This window comes from Canis lupus, chromosome 16 (assembly GCF_011100685.1).
Source record: "Canis lupus familiaris isolate Mischka breed German Shepherd chromosome 16, alternate assembly UU_Cfam_GSD_1.0, whole genome shotgun sequence".
Taxonomy (NCBI): Eukaryota; Metazoa; Chordata; class Mammalia; order Carnivora; family Canidae; genus Canis; species Canis lupus.
Genome location: NC_049237.1, coordinates 60,231,429 through 60,250,146, shown reverse-complemented (window position 1 = coordinate 60,250,146; position 18,718 = coordinate 60,231,429). Strand labels below are relative to the sequence as shown.

At 60.4% G+C, this 18,718-nt stretch overlaps 1 protein-coding gene across 4 annotated transcripts in view; it reads left to right on the top strand.

Annotated features, from left to right (window-relative positions):
* ARHGEF10 (Rho guanine nucleotide exchange factor 10) overlaps positions 1-18,718 on the top strand; it is an 89,360-nt gene that overhangs the window by 12,948 nt on the left and 57,694 nt on the right. For all 4 annotated transcript variants that reach the window (XM_038560553.1, XM_038560552.1, XM_038560549.1 and 1 more), the window contains exons 2-6: positions 3,255-3,325; positions 11,638-11,790; positions 12,280-12,561; positions 14,880-14,943; positions 18,170-18,246. In XM_038560553.1, the coding sequence (XP_038416481.1) occupies positions 3,289-3,325; positions 11,638-11,790; positions 12,280-12,561; positions 14,880-14,943; positions 18,170-18,246 (613 nt within the window). In that variant the 5' untranslated portion in view covers positions 3,255-3,288. The remainder of the gene's footprint in view (positions 1-3,254; positions 3,326-11,637; positions 11,791-12,279; positions 12,562-14,879; positions 14,944-18,169; positions 18,247-18,718) is intronic.

The following is an 18,718-nucleotide window of genomic DNA, read 5'->3' as shown; positions in this document are numbered from 1 at the left end:
CGGCCCTTGTCAGTGGAAGGGACCTTGGTGGCGAGTGTCCTCCCTCCCTCAGAAGCCAGGACTCAGAGTGCAGCTGTGGTCCCAGAGAACGGGCTGTGAGAAGCACCAGTCCTCCTACGCCTCAGCAGCCGGCTGCACGCCTGCCCTGGATGTTCACCTTGCACATCTCCATGCGTGGTGCAAGAGGCAAGAAAAAAATGCCATGGGAGTAAAGGTCAGGTCTCTCTCTGTGGTGGTGTGAAAAGCACAAAACGTGATCTGGGGTGTTCAGTGGCTGCCCTGGCCTTGGGAACCGTCTTATACCAACCGGAGCCTCACAGCCTCCAGACGTGTCCCACGAAAGCGTCCTGCAGTCCTCAGCCTCTCGGCTGCTGCTCTGACCGTGTGCGTCATCTTTTTGTTTAAAACCACAATCTGGGTGCATAACGCAATCTTTCATTAGGATGCCTAAATTGGAAAGTGACAGCAGTGACACAGCACAGACTGGAATTATGTCATGCAGCCTTGGTCGGAGGACAGTGTTGTGTAAGCGAGTCTCGTCCTTTGTCCCCGGGTCGTTCTTGGGCAGAGTGGGCTGCAGCCGCACGGCTCCCAGAACCCTGTGCGCTGACGCAGAGGGTACCCGGGGACGGAGTCAGGCACCACCCGAAGATGGTGCAGAGCAGTGCGTTCTTGGCTGCGGGAAAGCGGGGTTTTCGAGAGGCCTGAAGGGGCCAGGGGTGCAGAACACATCTGTGGTGCCCAGCGGGCTGTTGGGGCGAGTCACGCCGGCCTCTGAAATGCAGGAGCGGAGTCGTGTGTGCGTGTCGGCTGCCCGGACAGGTCCCTTCTCAGGAGCACAGCTTCCCGCAGACGCCGATTTGGGGAGAAAAATGTTCACCGGGCACGCGGTCATCTGCTGGCCGCTCCTCAGGGATCCAGAGCACAGATGGTGGCGCCGGGGCTGGGTTCCCCGCTCGGCCACGTGGCGAAGCGGGCCCTGGCTGGCTCAGAACCGGCCTGGCACACGCACCTGCCCTGCGGGGTCGGCCAGCGGAGTCGCAAAACCCTACGTGGCTCCTTCCGTGTTGGGCCGGAGTCATCCGTGGGAAAGGGAGGCTCTGCTGGGCTGTGTTCTTATGTGTTTTAAGTCCAGACAATCAGCATTAATGAAATTTGTACCCCGTGGTCTTTAGAAAAAAGCGTTGAAGGCGAGTAAACAGTGTGAGGAGAGAGGAGAAAATCGCGTCAAGGCAGGAAGAGCTGTGTGGCGGCCGGAGTCAGGCTGGTGCGCGCCGGGCTGGTCCCGGAGGAGCCCAGGCAGAAGCGCCCCGCCTGGTCCTGACGGGAGGGACAGCGCTTCGTGGCTGTGCCCCCAGCGGGCCTCACGCCCCAGCAGAAGCCGCGCTGAGACCGTACTGAGTAGAAAGCTCTGCTCTGCTCCAGAGCTGGGGACCCCGCTGGCCCTGGGCTCTGCTCTTGGGGGTGTCATGCACGCAGCTGAGAAAATGTAGGGTGTCTGTTCCCCTGGCCCGCGGCAGGAATGTTAAGTGGCTGCAAACACTGGTCCTCACCTGTCCGATTGCTAAAAATACCAGTTTCCCTTCTTTCCTCACTTCCTCTCGTGACTGTGGTGTCCATTGTCCCGTCTTCCTGCGGATGTGTCGTGTCTTTCCTGTTCCCTGCGGTGCCTGCAGGGTCGTGACAGGCGCACCGGGAGGGGCCAGATCCGGCGTGGGGACCGGCCAGGCGTTTCCCTGTGACACTGGCATCCGAGAGCAAACCCAGCATCCTCGATGTGCTCGTGTGCGTGCGCCATGCCGTTGCCGGCCTGGCTCCGTGTCATGTCTGCAAGCTCATGGCCTAGGCGCGTTCATGTTGGAGCCTCTTGGACTCCTGCCTTGGGAGATGACTCGGTGGCAGGAGGTGTCCCCTCCACTCGCCTCTGAGGCCCCCGTGATGCCCGCGGGCCTGGCGGGCGCCCTGGCCCTGGTGTCGGGCTCTGTCCCAGAAGAGGCGGACCGTCCTGCATCCGTCCATGCGGAGCACAGTGTGTTCCTGCAGACCACACGCTCGCTGCCTCCAACACGGTGGACGTGGCTGGACGTTAGCTGAACGTGTGGAGCGGTGGGCACAGTGTCGGGTGCTGAGGTCCGTGCCCTGTGGCCCGGAGACGCCACGGCTGCGTCATTTCCTCCCACAGCTGCCGTTGTCCGTGCGTGTCCAGCTGTGTGCTTTGGGAACGGAACAGCGGTGTCTGGCCGTGCTCGCTGTTGACCCCACCGGGTACCGTCCTGTCAAGTCTGGTGAGGGCAGGGGTGGCCCTGGTAGCGCGGAGGACGGGGCGTGCGCCTGGACCAGTGCCCCCACCTTCAGGTGCGGCGCCGCTGCCGTCCCCGTGCTCCCGGTGAGGGGCTTGTGCTCGGCGGCTCCCGGCGGCCTGCGGAGGGCGGGGATCCGAGACGCAGCCCCAGTGTGGGCGCCCCTGTCTGCCCTGCGACCCTCCAGGGTGGGCTCCCGTAAGCCCTCCACACCTCGGTCTCTATGCTGTGAAGCTATAGGGGAACCCGTGTCACGGAGGCGTGAGGTGACGGAGCCGGCAGGGGGGCGGCCGGGGCAGGGCTGCAGGGCAGCGCCTGTCTCCGTAGGTGGAGAGAGCTGGCAGGGCGGGTCGGCGTGACGGGCTGCTGCCGGGGGACCTGGAGCGGCACCCCACCGGCTCCTGCCCGCCGTCCTGTGCACCGTGGGCGGGTGGGGGCCGGGGTGTCACCCCTGCCGCGCTGACCCTCATGGTGCCCTTGCTGCCTCAGAGCCTGGGCGTTTGAAGCCCGGCAGGGGGGCAGTGCTGCTGGCCTGGTGGACGGGGATCCTCCCCCTCGGAGCCGGAGACCAACGTCCTTGTGACTGGGCCGATTTCACACCCATTCGCAGACCTTTCCTCTGAAAGCACATAGGGAAACAGAAAGTGCAAAAAAGAGACGAAAAGAAAAGAAAGTCAGGGGTGCAGAGACCTGGCGTGGACCCTGCAGTTCAGCACAGGAGGCGTCCGGGCCCGGGCAGGGGGTTCTCCGGCTGAAGCTGTGGCTGAGGGACGAGGCGGGGGCCGTCCTGACAGGCGGGAGGAGTCGGCCCATGGGGACCCTGCTCCCTGTGCTCGCGGGTGTGATTTCAGGGGAGATGTAGAGGTCTTGGGGGTGGACCTCAGCCTTGCAGAGCGCCCCGTGGAGCTGAGGGCGCTGGCCTGCCCACGGTGACCGCGGTGTCTTTCCTTCCAGGGGTCCCGAGGACTGAGGCTCCCACCGCCGCGCCATGGACCAGCCAGAGCCACCTGGCCCCGCTCCCGCAGGTAACGGGCGTCCTCGGGGAGGGCCGGGAGGGTCTGGGCGGCGCACGAGGGGTGGGGTCTGGGCCCTTCGCCCGCCCGGCGCCCCCCTCGCTCTGGGGTGACCTGGCTGGGCTGCCTGCCGGCCCCGGGCGCCCTGCGAGCACTGCCCCCGCCCTCCGACCGTCGGAGGCCCGCCTGGTGACGGGCGGTGGACTTGCTCGGGACGGGCTGCGCAGGGCCCTCGGCTGCTCCCGACACCTGCGGGGGCAGGAGGCAGTTTTCAGGTCTGCCTCCCGGCACCCTGGGCTTGTGCGCGGCAAGTGTGGACCCAGCGTCTGTCTGCCCCGTCCCCTCACCAGAGCGAAGCTGCTGCTGGGGCGACTGAGGTGGGGCGTCGGGGGGCTTGGTGGGGTCACCCCCTGCTCGCAGGGCAGGGCCTTCCCAGGGCCCCAGCCCAGGCTTCCTGGACAGACCGCCTGTGCCCCGTACACCTCGAGGCATGGGGAAGCCACAGTCTGGAAGGAGCCCGTGTGGGTCAGAGACCGTCCTGTCCCTCTCTGCAGGCGCATGCCCGGGAGACGTGGCCCCTGGCTCTGCCCTGCCCGTTCCGCCCTGCGCCGGTGGTGGTGCTCGGGGCTGCAGCCTTACCTGGGGACGGAGGAGGGCAGCCTGTGGGTAGGGCTGATCTAGGGCTGATCCCAAAAGGAATCTGGGCTCGGGCCAGGGGACGCGTGTCCCGCCTGTGCTGGTTGCCAGGAGAGATGAGCTCCAGCGCAGAGCCGCGCGGTGACAGGGCTATTCCCGAAAGCCGGCGAGCTGGCTCCGTGGTCACAGGCTCCTGCGTGCCTTCCCAGACGTGGCCCGAGCTGTGAGCCCCGGGTAGGGGCGGTGTGCCGGAGGGCGGCCTGGCTTCTGCGGGCACCTTGGTGTAGGCTGGCTCCCCTGCTCGGCCATGGCCACGGCCGGGGGGCTGCTCGGGGGGCCTCGGCGGCGCCTTGCCGCTGGCTTGGTCCGCGTGTAAGCCGGCGTTTGGGCTCTTCCAGGGCAGGCCTGACTCTGATCGTGTTGATTGAGGAGGCACTGCTGTCCCTGTTGTGCCTGCGCGCCCGGCGGGTCTGGCTCCGCGGCCTTCCCGTGGGCGGAGGCCGGTGGGGTGTGGGGCTGCCGCCGTGGTGATGGCCCGGCTCCTGCCCCGGCCCCTGCTCTCTGTCCGGCCGTGCCGACGGCCTCTGTGGGGGGCGGGGCCCAGCGGTGTTCCAGGTGTGGGCGCCTGGCAGCTGTCAGAGAAAATCGGAAGCACACAGCCCCAGGGCCCTTTCTGCACCTCTGTTTGTAGGAACAAGGGTGACGCACAACCTACTCAAACCCTGCAGGCGACACCTGCTTTCTGCAGCCCAGGGAACCCAAACCTGTTCTTCCCCTGTTCCGTGGGTCCCGGCATGTGGGCAGCGGGTGTCCAGAGCTGGCTGGGGCCTGTCTGGGCATGACCCGGCCTTGACAGTGACACCCTGTGGATCTGCACGCCCGCCGGATGCACCTCTGCACTTGGTCGGGGACGGGGAGGGGCCCGGGCAAGCGGCTGGGGGTTGGGCAGGAGAGCTGGTGACCCTGGGGGAAGGCCTCGGACCCGGGAGCCACAGCCTGAAGCCCAGGGCACCAGGGGCCGCCAGCCGGCCCAGCGAGCGTCCAGTCAGGAGGCCGTCCAGACGTGGTGAGCAGGATGTGACGGGAAGGGGGTGGCTGTCCCCGTGGAGCCTGCTGCGAGGGGAGGCCGGACGTGGCCCCAGCACAGCAGTAGAAGGGGAGGGGGATGGTGCTTCGGTGCGGGCTGCTCGGCAGCTGGCCCACCGGGGGCAGCCACGTCTCAGGTCCCCCGGTGCAGTCCTCAAGGGGACACAGGACCAGGCCCGGAGCACAGAGGCCCCAGGCAGGGCCGCGGGCACAAGCATCACGCCTTCCCCGCACGCCGACGCCGTCCCCTCCGCCCGCCTGTCCCCCTTGGCGCCCCACGCGGCCCCGTTCAAAGCCGTGAGCAGGCCGACTGGCAGGCCTGGCAGTGTTGGGGCCCAGCTGTCCCCCCGGGGCGTCGTCCACGGCCGGGCCCTCGCAGCTGGGAGCTGGCTCGGGGGCAGGGGCTGGACGGACCCTCCGTGGGTTCCCGGTTCCCCTGGGGGTGCGGCCTGTGCCTGCAGTGTGGACGGGGGTCCCCATTTCCGTGGGCTGATGTGTGGTGTGGCCTGTGACCGGGTGTGGATTCAGGCCAGCGTAGAGAGGAGAGCGGCGCGGTTCTTGCTGACACGGGCACCGGGTCTAGGCAGTGTGCTCTTGGGTCGGGTTGGGCACAGCGGCGGCAGCGCTTTCGGATGAGTCTGTGGTGGGTCACCTCTAACCCCCGCGACGGAAGCGTCTGCTCCCAGATGCCCTGGGGCACAGGGGCGGCAAGAAGGACCAGGTCCGACCTTCCCGGCCCCACGGGGACGCGGATCCCGTCTCTCCTCTTGGCTTGTCTTGTCTGCGGGACCACATACCCCAGATGGACGTTCCCTGTCGGGGCAGAGGCAGGCCGGTGCCGCGGGGCGAGGGGCTGACCCGCAGGGCTTGTGCAGGTGCGCACCCCCGTCCTCGGAGCAGTTCGTGCGCAGCCTGGACCCGGCAGGTGGTGGCCGTCGCGGGCACTCGGTGGACCCGGCGAGGGGCTGACGCTCCCGGGGGGCGGAGCACGGAGCCCCCAGTCCCACGCTGTCTGCGCGGCCGCCACCCCGACGTCCAGAGCCGGGATCAGGCCGGGAAGGCCGGTGGCCGTGATGGCCCCTCGGTGCCTGCTGCTTTGCAGAGCACGTTTGTTCTTCTCTAATAATGGCACAAATTACAGCAGGAGTACTCTTGTGCTCTGACACGTGTGGTCGTAACCGCCCCACGGACGGAATTGCAGCCTCCATCTCTGAGCTTAAAAATGAGTATTCCCTGATTTCCTTTTCCTCAACGCCTTCGTTTGTCCGCGGGGTGTCTGCCAACCCGGCGGTGGGTTTTCAGCAGCCTCCCCCACCCCCGACCATGCTCCTGAGCTCCGGAGCCCCGTCCCCCGTCCCCTGAGGTGTGAGGGGCCCAGCCTGAGCCCAGGCCGTGCGGCAGTGGTGTAGACCGACGTGTGCGGGGAGGGGGGGTGGGGGGGCCTGTGGTGTCTCCCTCCCTCCTTCCCTCCCTCTGCTTTCCCAGCCGGGACCCCGTAGCCTGTACTGACCTAGGGTTTGTTGCAGTTCAGGGGAAACTCAGATCTTTTTCCCGAGATCCGTGGTGTGGATTCTCTTTCCTTGGAAGCGTGTCGGCCACACGGTGTGACGCAGCCGTGGCAGACGTGGCCCGCAGCTCTGCCTGCACCCCTGGGTTGTCGGGGGTGTAGACCACAGGGCCAGCCTGGCTCCTCTGCCTGGAGCGCCGGGGGGAGCCTGTGTGGTGCCAGGGGACGCGCCGATGCACAAGGGATGTTGTGTCCTCCCTCGTGGGAGACAGACCATGAGCAGGGCGCTCGGGGTCCCAGGGTCACCCAGGGCAGGCTCGGGGCTCCCCAGGGGAGTCGGAGGTGCGGCCCGAGGTCTGGAGGCACCTGCAAAGACTGAGAGCAGGGGTACCTGGTGTGGTGTCCGTCCGTGGACGCTGCAGGAGTCGGGGAGGGGAGGTCCCGGGTGCTTGAAGCAGAAGGACTTCACTGCGGGTTGGTTGGTGGCTCTGCAGCAGGTGGGGGCCCGGGTGATCGTTGGGTTCCTGCCGTGAGGACCTGGGCAGACCGAGTGTGCAGGGATGGGGAGGGATGGAGGCAGGGCCGAGTCGGAGGGGCCTCGTGGGAATCCACGCAGGGCTCCTCGGATGCGAGTCCAAAGCTCTGGCAGGGGGTCTGGTGTAGACGGTGGGTTTTGTGCCGATGAAGGCCCAGGCCCCGGGCAGGCCTCTCGTGTGGGGGCCGAGGCAGGGGATCCGGCAGGGGAAGAGGAGTCGGCTCGGGCAGCCAGCCCAGTGCCAGGGACGGGGCCAGGCCTGCATGTGTCGCAGCTGGAGGGCAGGGAGCGGGGGTCCGGGTGTGGGCAGTGTGGGCTCCTCAAGGCCTCCCTCCTTGCCGTGTAGACGCCGGCTGTCCCTGCACAGACAAGCCCTCCTGGGGTCGCCCCTCTGCGTGCGTGTCCTGACATCCTCTCCTCACAAGGACACCGGTCACGCTGCATTAGGAGCTGCCCTGGTGACCGCCTAACGTGGCTGCATTCTGAGGTTCTGGGGCTTCGGCCTTCAGCTAGGATTTGGGGGGCACACAGTTCTGTCCCCGAGAGGGACTAGGAGCAGCAGCCAGTGAGGTAGGAGGAAGCCAGGATCGCGCAGTGTTGTTGATGCCAAGGAAGGTCGCGCTGAACAGGGTAAACGGGGCAGTGGACGACAGCCCGGTCACTGGGGACCAGCCGGCAGTGACCCCTGGGCATTGGCTTTGGGGACGTCACCCAGCATCCCGTGAAGCCATTTGGCCGGCAGGTGGGGAGGCCCCTGCACTCCTGGGGTGCTGGGGGAGGGGCGCAAGCAGGCGGGGCTCAGAGGGTCCCCAGGGCCATGAAGCTTCTCTGCGACCCCGTCACGGTGGACACGTGTCATCGTACGTCCGTGCAAGCCCACAAAGTGCACGTACCTGTCGGCGCGGGTTGGTCAGGGGTCCAGAGCGTGAGCACCTCCTCCTGTGGGGCCCCCGTGCGTGGGTCCCGCGGGGCCGGGCGTCATCAGGCCTTTTTTAAAAGCGGCGTCTGTGCCGTCACTTCCAGGGGCATCTTCCCTAATGTCAGCATTCCGCAGCGATAACGCGTCACCTCCGGGAGAGGCCGGGGTCCCGGGTGCCCGCCGTGCCAAGGAGACGCATGCCGGCGCGGTCTCCTCTGTGCCTGAGTCCGGACGGGAGCCTCCCCCCATCGTTCTGCGTCGTGTGTCTCATTGGAGGGGGTTTCCCATTGTCCGACTCGGGCCATCAGGAACCTGAAGCGCCGGCGACAGTTGCATCTGGACAGCCGTGTGCCCGGGTTGGGTTTCCTGCCGGAGACCTTGCTGCCCTCGCCCACGTGAGCGCGTGGCTCCCGTGAGGAAGCTGCTGCCTCCACCGGTTTCCTGGCGCTCAGCGGTGAGCGGCCGCCTGGTGCCTGGGGCTGGGGTTCTGTGCGCCCCAAGCCCGGCCCGTATCTACGGGCTTGTCCCGTGAATTCTGCTCACTTGCGGGAAACGGGAGTTGCACGTGCGTCTTTATCCAACACGAACCTTGGGAGTCGTACGCCCCACAAACATGTGCCTACAGCAGAATGGCCGTGAAGCCGACAGGAGCGTCTGCAGACGGAGGACGGGCCGTCCCTCGGGGCAGCCCCGAGTGCCACGCGGCACGTCCGTCTCTGTGCGACGTTACTGCTCCGACCGTCTCTCAGTGTCCGGTTCGGCAGCGTGACGTTCGTTCACAACCTTGCTGTGCGCCCACCACACCACCCGTCTCCAGAACTTTCCATATCCCCCTGTGAGGCTCCGTCCTCCCTGAACACTCACTCCACGTGATGGGGCCACACCGGGCCTGCCCCTTGGTGCCTGGCTCGTTGCACCGGGTGCAGTGTCCTCAGGGTCGGGCCTGGCGTAGCAGGTGCCAGGGTTTGTCCTTTTCCAGACTGGATACGTCCCGTCGTCTGTACAGAACACATCTGATGTGTCCGTCGTCTCTCCGTGGACTCGTGGGCTGTGTTGTGAATAATGCTGCTTGTAGGGTTGCACACATGTCCACTCACACGCTTGTAGGGTTGCACACGTGCAGTTGCACACTGGTAGGACTTCACACGTGTCCACTTGCACACTTGTAGGGTTGCACACATGTCCACTCACATGCTTGTAGGGTTGCACATGTGCAGTTGCACACTAATGGGACTTCACACGTGTCCACTTGCACGCTTTTAGGGTTGCACACATGTGCGGCTGTACACTTGTAGGGTTGCACACGTGCGGTTGCAGACTTGTGGGGTTGCATATGTACACTTGCATACTTCTACGGTTGCACACGTGCACGGGTGTGCAGGTGTCTGCTGGAGTGCCTTGGATGGCCGGGAGCTGTCTGACATCTGGGAGCCTCCACAGCTTCCACGCTGGCTGCTCCGTGGGATGTTCCAGCAGCAGCGTGCCAGGGTTCCAGTCCCTCCCATCCTCGCCAGTATGTGTTAGTTTTTTATTTAATGAGTGTGAAAAGACCAATTAAAAACACTATTACTATGTCAGGAACCTCTTTCCAAATTATTGAATAAGCTTCAACAAAATAATGGTTTTTTTAGTATCTCATTGTATAAAACTATTATAATTTGGAAAACCTATATTCTAAAACATTTATTCTAATCTCAGATTATTTCTGTAAGATAGATAATTTATAATACAGACTCTGAGACCGAGGACTTACCAAATGATAAGGCCTTGATAAATATCGGCAGCTCACCCTCCAGAAGGTCCCCAGTGCACGCTCTTATCAGAACTAATGGTTTTAGAAATAGATCTTTCTGAAGCCTTTTCTTGATCCCGTTTCGGTATTTGGCAGTGTCCTACTGTGAGCAGACGTGAACTGGGGCAGAGCTGCCCAGAGTGCTGCTGGGGTCCCGTGGGCGCCGTGCACACGGGTGTGCCGGGGGCAGGGGTGTCCCGGCTGCCCCGGCAGGAGGCTCCAGCCTGACCTGTCACTCATCACCGCTAAGAACGTGCTTCCTTTGGAGGACCCGTTACGTATTCTAATTCCAAAGAATCAGGGAAAAAAGAAACACCTTGGTGTTTGGAACCCATTTGTGTTTTGGACCTTCAGAGGTTCGTGTGGACAGCGAGGCCCCAGCTGGACAGACGGTTTCCAGACTAACTCAGGCTGACACGTGTCTGTCCACTTCCCCCCCTAGAAGCGACCCCACCTCTAAACCCCTAACTCTGACCGTCCCGACACCCCCCCCCAGCCGCCCGCCACCACCCCGGCTCAAGAGCTGCCAGGTGCCCGCGTCCTTCGGCTGCCCTCTGCCCCAGAAGCTGGTTTGTGCTCCTTGGCTGTTGCTGACCTAACCCTTGACCCTGGATTGAGAGGCGTGGAGGGCTCTGAGCAGGGCTGGAGGGGCAGAGGTGCCCGCCTGGCCTCCCCTTGCGCCCACCCCCACCCAGGGGTAACTGCGGGCCATCCCAGGAACTCACCTGGACGCCAGCCTCCACAGCCTCAGCAGAGTGGGTGGGGAGGGCGGGGTCCCTGCTGGCTCCGTCACCCCAGGGCGGGCCTCTCGCTTGGTGGGTGCATCGGGTGGGGCCCCGGGAAGGGAGACAGCCCGGGGCTACATAGCCTGTGTCAGCACATCCCTCCCCGGCCTCCCTAGACGGCAGTGCCAGGCCTCCCCAGAGCTGATGCCCCGAGCCCGGGAAGAGCTGCCCTCCGGGGAGGGGGCACGCTGTTTGCTTGCAAAGTGAGTGATTTTGGCTCGTGGGAACCTTCTGTTCATGCCTCTCAGGAGATCATGTTCTCCCTTCCTCACTGCTCATTTTTTCATAGTGAACCACCCTGGGGCCTGGGGCCCCTGTGTCCTGACGGAGGGTCCCCTGGAGTGTGGGGCACATTCCGTTCGCCGACCAGAGCTGCTCCCTGGAAGGTGGCTGGGTTTTTGTCATTTTTCTGAGCCCTGGACACCGGCTGACCTGGTGCCACTGGACAAACGTGGGGAGAGTTCCATGTCCTGACTTGAGCCCCAGTGTTGGGCGCAGTGAGCAGAGGAGGCTCCTCCCTCTGGGCTGTCGCTGCACGTCCTACCCTGTCCCCTGCTCCACTCTGTAGCCTGGGCCTTGTGACCTGGGTGCTGTGACCTGTCACGGGATGACCGATGGCATCTGTTCTCTGCCCCCCAGCATGTGGCGTCAGGCCTCGTCCCTGTGGACAAGTCCCAGACGGCCCTGCAGGTGTCACCCCAGGGCCTCCCCGGGGGTATCCGTGAGTCCAGGCCCCCTCTGCCCCGCCCCGCCACACATCCTCGCCCAGCGACATGTGGCGGGGCGGGCCTGGAGGGTGGGCCAGGTGTGCGCAGGGGCCGCGAGGTCCTGTACCCTGGTGGTGATGTCCCTGCAGGTGACGGCGTGGGCAGAGCCCAGTGGTGACTGGGGACCCATGGGGCTTGAGCCACATCCATTCGTGCTGAGGTTGAACTTCTCTGGTTTCCAGATCTTTCCTCTCCTCTCCGCCCTGTGACTCTGGCCACCCGGACGTCCGAGGCCCTGACCGTGAGCGCCTCTGGGTGTTGGTCCCGTGGCGTAACTTACGTTTTCTTAACCTCTAGACGCGGAGGTGAAATGCGACCCCAACAACAACGAGGACGACGAGGGCGAACAGTTCGACTTTGACAGCGGAGATGAGATCCCGGAAGCGGATCGAGCTGCCACGGACGCCCCCGGGGACAGCCGGCCGGGCACAGACGCCGCCCCTGGCGCAGGTGGGTCCCCAGGCGCCCGACAGCCACAGCCACCTTGCTCTGCTGGGTGGGAGGAGTCGGCGTCCACGAGCAGGACGCTGGCAACCTCCGTGCCGGGAACCCAGGTGGCGACTTGGAGTTTGGCGGAGTTTCCTTGACTTGACCTTCCCTCCGTATCCTGGAGGGAGTGGCCATCGGCGCCTGGTGGCGTGGGTGACTTAAATCCGGGTTGGACCTTGGAGGGAGTCGTCTGCTTCCCCGACCCTGAGGACCGGTCGGGACCAACCCTCCATTTCTTCATCCCCAACGACCACCCCTCCCCATAGCTGCCGACCCCCCGCTTCTGGCAGCTTCTGTTGCTCGCCTCGGGGGGAGGCGGCCCGGGAGCTGCGCGTGTCTCGGGTGCCCGGCGTCGCGCGGGCCCTGGGGGCACCCGGTTCCCTCTTGCCTGCAGCTGGAGGGGGGCAGGTCCGTGGGTTCCCCACCCATGCCCTGCGTGTTTGCCTCTAGGGGGTGACGTCGGGATGGGGACAGCCCCGGACGCCCTGCTGGAACCCACGCCACCGCCCCCCAGAGTCAACCCCTACTCGGTCATCGACATCACGCCCTTCCAGGAGGAGCAGCCCCCGCCCGCAGACGCCGAGGCCGAGGCCGAGAGCGCGAGCCCGCCCGTGCCCAGCGGGTACTCGGTGCCTGTGCCCTGCGGCTACGCCGTGCCCTGCAACCTGCCGCTGCTCCTGCCGGCCTACAGCAACCCCGTGGTCATCCGCGCCCCGTCCCTGGACGAGGAAGGTAGGGGTCCTCCCTGCTGTGCACCCCCGGGTGGTAAGGGCCAGCAGCTCTGTGGTCCTTGCTGCTGTCAGGGCCAGAGGACAGCGACGCGGGCGCCCGGTCACCGTCCCCGGCCGAGGCCCGCGGGCACCTGCGCCCACCACTGCAGACCAGCAGCCGGGGGCCCCGAGAGCAGTGCTCTCTTCGGGGTGGGCCCTGTAAAGGCTGTCCAGCTGAGTTCTCCCCCGGAAGTCGCTCGCGTTCTGGACCCAGGACACGCCGGGGTCTGCCTCCCGGCCCCAGGCGCAGAGGTTCTGAGGGACGGAGGCCCCTGAGGACGATGCTCTTTCAGATGCAGATTTGTGATTTAGAGGAGATTTCAGTAAACAAGTTATTTCCTTCCCAGTTAACAAGTGAGGAAAAAAACCTTTAAAGAAAATCTTGAATTTATGTTTGGAAACCATATCCGGTTTTCAGGGTTGGGGTTTCCCCATTTGTTTTCTTGGAATTGGCAATAATCTTGGAAATTCACCACAATCAACAATGCAGTTCATACTGTGTCGCCTAAAGAGTAAGAATTATCTAAAAATAAGGGAGTAGATTATACAGTTAAAAGATTCAGAAACACATTCTTATATTAATTTGCTTATTTTCAGATAATTTGGTGATCTTTAATAATTGAACATTTACTTTTAGGTTCTGTAGCATACTTGCACACCATTGGCTGATTTTTGTCACCCTAGAGCCATTAATAAAACACTATGATAAACGTAAGTCCCCAAATCTGGGAACGCGTGTGGATGTTTGTCTCTTGAGTGTTTAAAGGCAAACAGGTGCACCTCCCTGTTTCCTGGGGTCACGAGGAAAGCCTGGATTTTGGTGTGAGGCCGGGCCCGGGGCCTGGACCCGCAGGGAGTGCCGGCTGCTTAACCGTTTGCAGAGTCTGGTTCTCCCGGAGTCGCGGGGTGGCCTCCTGGTCTGCGGGGCCCACGGTCAGGGTGCGGGCCCAGCACGGGCTCCCGGCTCAGAGGCCGCCCCGCCTGGAACACGACTCTCAGAAATAGGGACAGCCGGGACCCACGCGCCCTCCCACCGCCCAAAGCCAGTTCTGAGGTTCCCCTTCTGTTCATTCGTGCTCCTCCACGGGCCAGAAGCTCCTGGTGCTCTGTTTCTGGCTCAAGCTTCCAGATCTTTCCAGAACAGTAAGAGACGAGAAGATGCTCATCATCCCCTGACCTCTCCTTAGCAAAGGTCTCACGGGGGCACCTCTTTTCTTGAAACGGGGAGAGAAAGAAGTCGTTTCGGGTGGGCGGTGGAGACCGGGCCTGTGAGGCGTGCGTTCAGGGACGGGACGTGCTGCCCTTGACGCAGACGCAGGGGGCTCATCACGGTGTGAAGTGTGTTTGCCGTCAGTCAGCGTCTTTGTTCACTGACTTTGCTGAATGGCTTTGCCTTGTAAGAGGTCGTGTGGGTCGCCCTTTGGGGCCGTGTGGTGTGGCGGGAGGAGCAGTCTGGAAGGCCTGCGGTTCAGTGGCCTTGAGCACACGGTGAGCGACTGCGGCTCTGGTCCCCGGCTGACGAGTGCCCTCCACTGCGTGGGGCTGTGGTTGGTGTTTAGCGGGGTCGGGGCCGTGTTTGAGGGTACGACATTGGGCGCGGCTGAGCTGGACCAACTGTTGAGCAGCGTGAGCGTGTCAGGCTGGTTGTGTAGCACACAGTCCGTTCCTTCTGGAAGGGTTTTGTGGACAGTTTGCCAGCGTAGCAGTTACCAGCCGGTCCTTGGTTGAGCACGTGGCCTTTTGTCCTGAGCTCAACACCCTCTTGGTAAAGCAAACCCCAGAGGTGGAATAGCAGTCAGCTGGGACATGTGCGACGGACTCTGTGTGTGAGGGTGTGCATGCGTGTGTGCATATGTGTGAGCGTGTTTGTGTGCACACGTGCATGAGCAAATGAAAGTCTCGTCAAATACCATGAACGTGACTCTTTCTCCTTTGAGAGTCTTTGGAGGCTGCTGTTAAGACACATTTTCAAATAAATCACAATTGTAAATTCCCATGACAAACTTGAGAAATGAGAGAAAACAGGTTTGCTACTCTAGCTTGATTTCTTTGGCTACCATTTTAATTCTGGCTATTTCAGAGGACCTTTGGATATTGCTTTTTACTGTAATCCCATGTCAAAAACATTTTATTTAAAACTCGAAGACACTATCAGTTTACCGATGTTTATGTTAAGATAAGCTTATCATTAAAAAACTGAAATCATCTTAAAGCTAAAAATGCATCTCCTAAACGTTTTCTACTAAGCCTAAAACTGTGAATTTTTTTCTTTCCTCACAGAAACACAGGAAGTAGCACAAGACAGCCAGTTTAATTCTTTAAGTTCTGAGGATCCAGCCAACAGGTATCTTTATTAATCTTGCACACGTGCTCTGAGTTCAGGACCGTCTCCTGAGAAGTGGAGTGCAGTGCAGTGATCCGAGGTGCTGCCCTGGCGGCCCCCGGTGCTTGGGCCCTCTGCGCTCTCACCCAGGGCTCCTGACGGGGGTTCTGCAGAACACAGGGAGGCCGCAAGGTGTTCTTGCTCTGCGGACAGACGGCAGGTAGACCAGGAGCACGCGGCCCTTCTCCGTTTCTGTGTAGATGAGGCTCCCTGTGCTCCAGCCTCATACAGGATCTCAGAAACCTGTTGGGGTCCAGGCAAACTTTTCATTGTGTTCCACCCACCTTTCCTCCAGAATCCTCCAAACTGAGCTGACTGGAGTTCTTTCTTTCGTGCCACTTGCCTTCAAAAATGCTGTGTCGTCTGTTTGAGAGCCCAGGGAATTCCATCCCCCGGGCAAACTCCTTCCACCTCAGAACCCTGTGCAAATGTCTCATTTTATAAACTCCCTCTTTCATTCTTCCAGAGCTGTGTGGGCACACCTGCTTTAAAACTGAGCGCTTTGTGCCCTCGCTGTTACTTCCTGTGTCCCCTTCTGCTGCTGGTCTAAGAATTCTCTAAAGACCAGGTTTTTCCAAGGCTCAGGATGGCAGTGTGCGGGGAGCACGCTGGGTGTGCCTGTGTTTTGTTACCAGGCAGTCGTGCTGATGCATCATGCACATACCTTGCCTGTTTAGAGCGTACTGTCCTGCGGGTTTCGGCACATGCACCATCCATTTAAAAATTGTGTTAGAATCTATACAACATAAATGCTGCCATTTTAACCACTTTAAGTGTAAGATGTAGTGGCATCTCGTGCATTTACTGTGTTGTGCAACCATCACTGCCATCTCCTTTCAGAATTTTTCATCATCTCAGACAGAAACCCTCCCCGTTCCATGTAATCTATCTTTCCCTACCCCAGCCCTTGAGAACCTCTGTCCTGCGTTCCGTGTCTACGGCCTTGCCTACTCTAGGTAACTCATACAGTCGGAATCACGGTAGTTCACTTTGCGTCATGTTTGCGAGATTCCTGTGTGTTGTACGATGTATCGGGGCTGCCTTCCTTTCCGAGCCTGAACAATATTCCTTTGTGAGCACGCAGCACATTTTGTTTACCTGTTGACCTCTTGATGGACGCTTGGGTGGTTTCCTACCTCTGGCCTGTTGTGAATAGTGCTGCCGTGAGCACCCGTGAACGAGCGTCGGAGTCCTTGTGCTCGCACTCACTTGACTTTTCCTTTCGGGCAGTGGTCGGTCCTCTGAAAGTACAAAAGTACGCTCCTCCCGGAATGCCTGGGATCTCTGGAGAAAGGTACACGCTCGTGAGGCCTTTCTACCTGGTTTTCGTTACATACGTTGCCAGGTAGATTCACCCAAGACCCTTCATTGCAATCACGATCCGCGTAGAGTGGAAGATGGTGGGTAGTGCATTATCGCTGGTAACCTGCACTTCACGATGGGAAATTCATCTGCTGAAAGGATGATTTGTTAGAACAAAAAGAATGTGAAATGACATGAGAGGTAGCCTGAGACCGTTTCCCAAAGTGTGGCCTTGTTTAAACATATGGAAACACTCAGGAATAGTTAAAATATCATCTATACTTGCTTCAGATTTTCTCTTTTTTGCTTAACTTTTTTGTGATGTAATTTTAGACTTAAGTGTAAGAATATTTTTTAATGTGAGAGGTCCTTGAACTAAGTGCAGGACTGATTCTGCTTATTTCCTCACGTTCATCCACGACACGGCACGTTGCATGTCCTCAGGGAGCTGATGTGTCTGTGATCTGGGTGCTTTCAAGACCTTGACCACCTGCCCTGGCCTCTAAATCTTGCAAATATTTAACTGTGCATTACAGCTTATGGCAAACAAACAAAAATGTTAATAAAAGAGACCATCTTGCAGCGACCCGTGCCATCTGTCACTTACTGTGAAGTGTGGCATTAACTCTGTACTAATGATTCTTTTTTCCATGCATATGGTTTCCAGAGCTTCCCATGTTGGTCTCTGGGTGCTCACGTCCTCCCGGTCTCTCTCCCTTCCAGCGAGGTGCTTGGCACCGCGCTCACTTCCTTGCAGAGCGCTCCCGTAGACTGCATGCCCCTGAGATCCTAATCAGGGCTGTCCTTCTCCCTGAGGAGGCACTCCAGGTGTTGAAGGAATCTGATCTTGTTCTTCCAGATGAAGCATTCCAGTGGCTTGCCATTGCCTGCAAAATAACATCCCCGTCCCTCTGTGTGAGACCCCGTGGCTTGGCCCCCGGGACCATCGCACTGTGAGCGTACCAGCAGTTGTGTCATGAGCATTTTTAAAAAAATTTCTGGTGGTGCAATGTCCCTTTCTTCCATTAACCTGTTCCTAGAGGCCATGAAGGCCTGTTTGTCACTCCGGTGATGTGAGACACAGTAACAGACTCTCAAGAAGTTCTGGTGAAAAACCAGAGGATGATTCAGGTCTTCTGGAGCAGACACTTTACTTCCTCTTATTTCTGTGGTGCCAGATCCTGTGCATGTGGTGGGCGTTCAAGAGCACTTCTAAATAGCTAGGAATGAAAGTTTGAACTTGGGCTCTATGTTGAGAAGCTGCAGCTGGTGTATTGGATTGTGAACGGGCAGAGTCTGACCTGCTGAGTACGGGGCTCCCTCCGCATCCCAGCGATGGGTCCAGGGAAGTGAAAACCCCAGGGTCGTTTTGATGGAAGGCACAGCCTGAGTATACCCACACGAAGGAAGCATGGTCACCGGCTTATTCCTTCTGCATCCCAGGCCCAGGGTGTGTGTGTAGAGAGAAGGGGAAGGGCGTCCCCGCACCAGTAGATACACAGCAAGGTCACCAGCACCCATGACTTACTTGATGATGGGAACAGAGGTCACTGACTTTGTGAGGGCTTCACTCGAAACGTTTCTTTTATAAGTAAAAAGAGCAAAGTGGGAAGGTATGGGGCGGGGGAGGGAAGTCCTAAGCTTGAGTCCTCATATGTACGTACAGACTGTGGGTGTGAGCAGGGTTGTCATAGTGTAAATAAAATGCGCAGATACTGTACAATTCATACTGTAAAATGTAAAAGCTCAGAGCACATTATTCTCAGCACAGAACAGCTGTAATAATATCTGGGGAAACAGAACTTACACACATGTACCCTCTGCGGACATCCGGCCGTCTCTTGAAGGACTCACTGTTGTGGTCTTGTGGCTCCTTCCCTCTTAGTGAGGACCGCGTGCACAAGGAGGACAGCGCGCTCGCCCGGTGGGTCGCAGACCCGGCCAACACCGCGTGGATGGAGAGTAAGTACCACTGGCCACGGGGTCCTCGCCGGGCTCACGGAGGACGCCTCCCAGGGGGATGATGGGTTTTCATCACGTTCTGCTGATCATTCTCATGTCCTGGTCAGACCCAAAACTTCAGAAACGTATTCACTTGTCTAACGTACTAACCGGGGCTGTGGCCACTGTCCCTGGCCCTCTCTGAAGCCCTTCCTTTAAACCCTATCAGAACATCTCTGCTTACCCCATCCCAGCACATATTTCCTCCTGACTGTTTCTTCCTGGGACGGTTTTTGGGTTTTGTCATGACAGTCATATACTTAGGGAACTGGTGCTTTGACCTGGGCCCACGGTCAGCAAATCCCCACTGAGACCTCAATCAGGTTATTTTTCTCGTGATTCTCACTAAGATGCTTTTTCATGCTACCATGTTGAAAAGGGGGTGGGTGGCTGGTTAAGCCAGCCCACCATCCAGATGGCACGCCAGATCTTC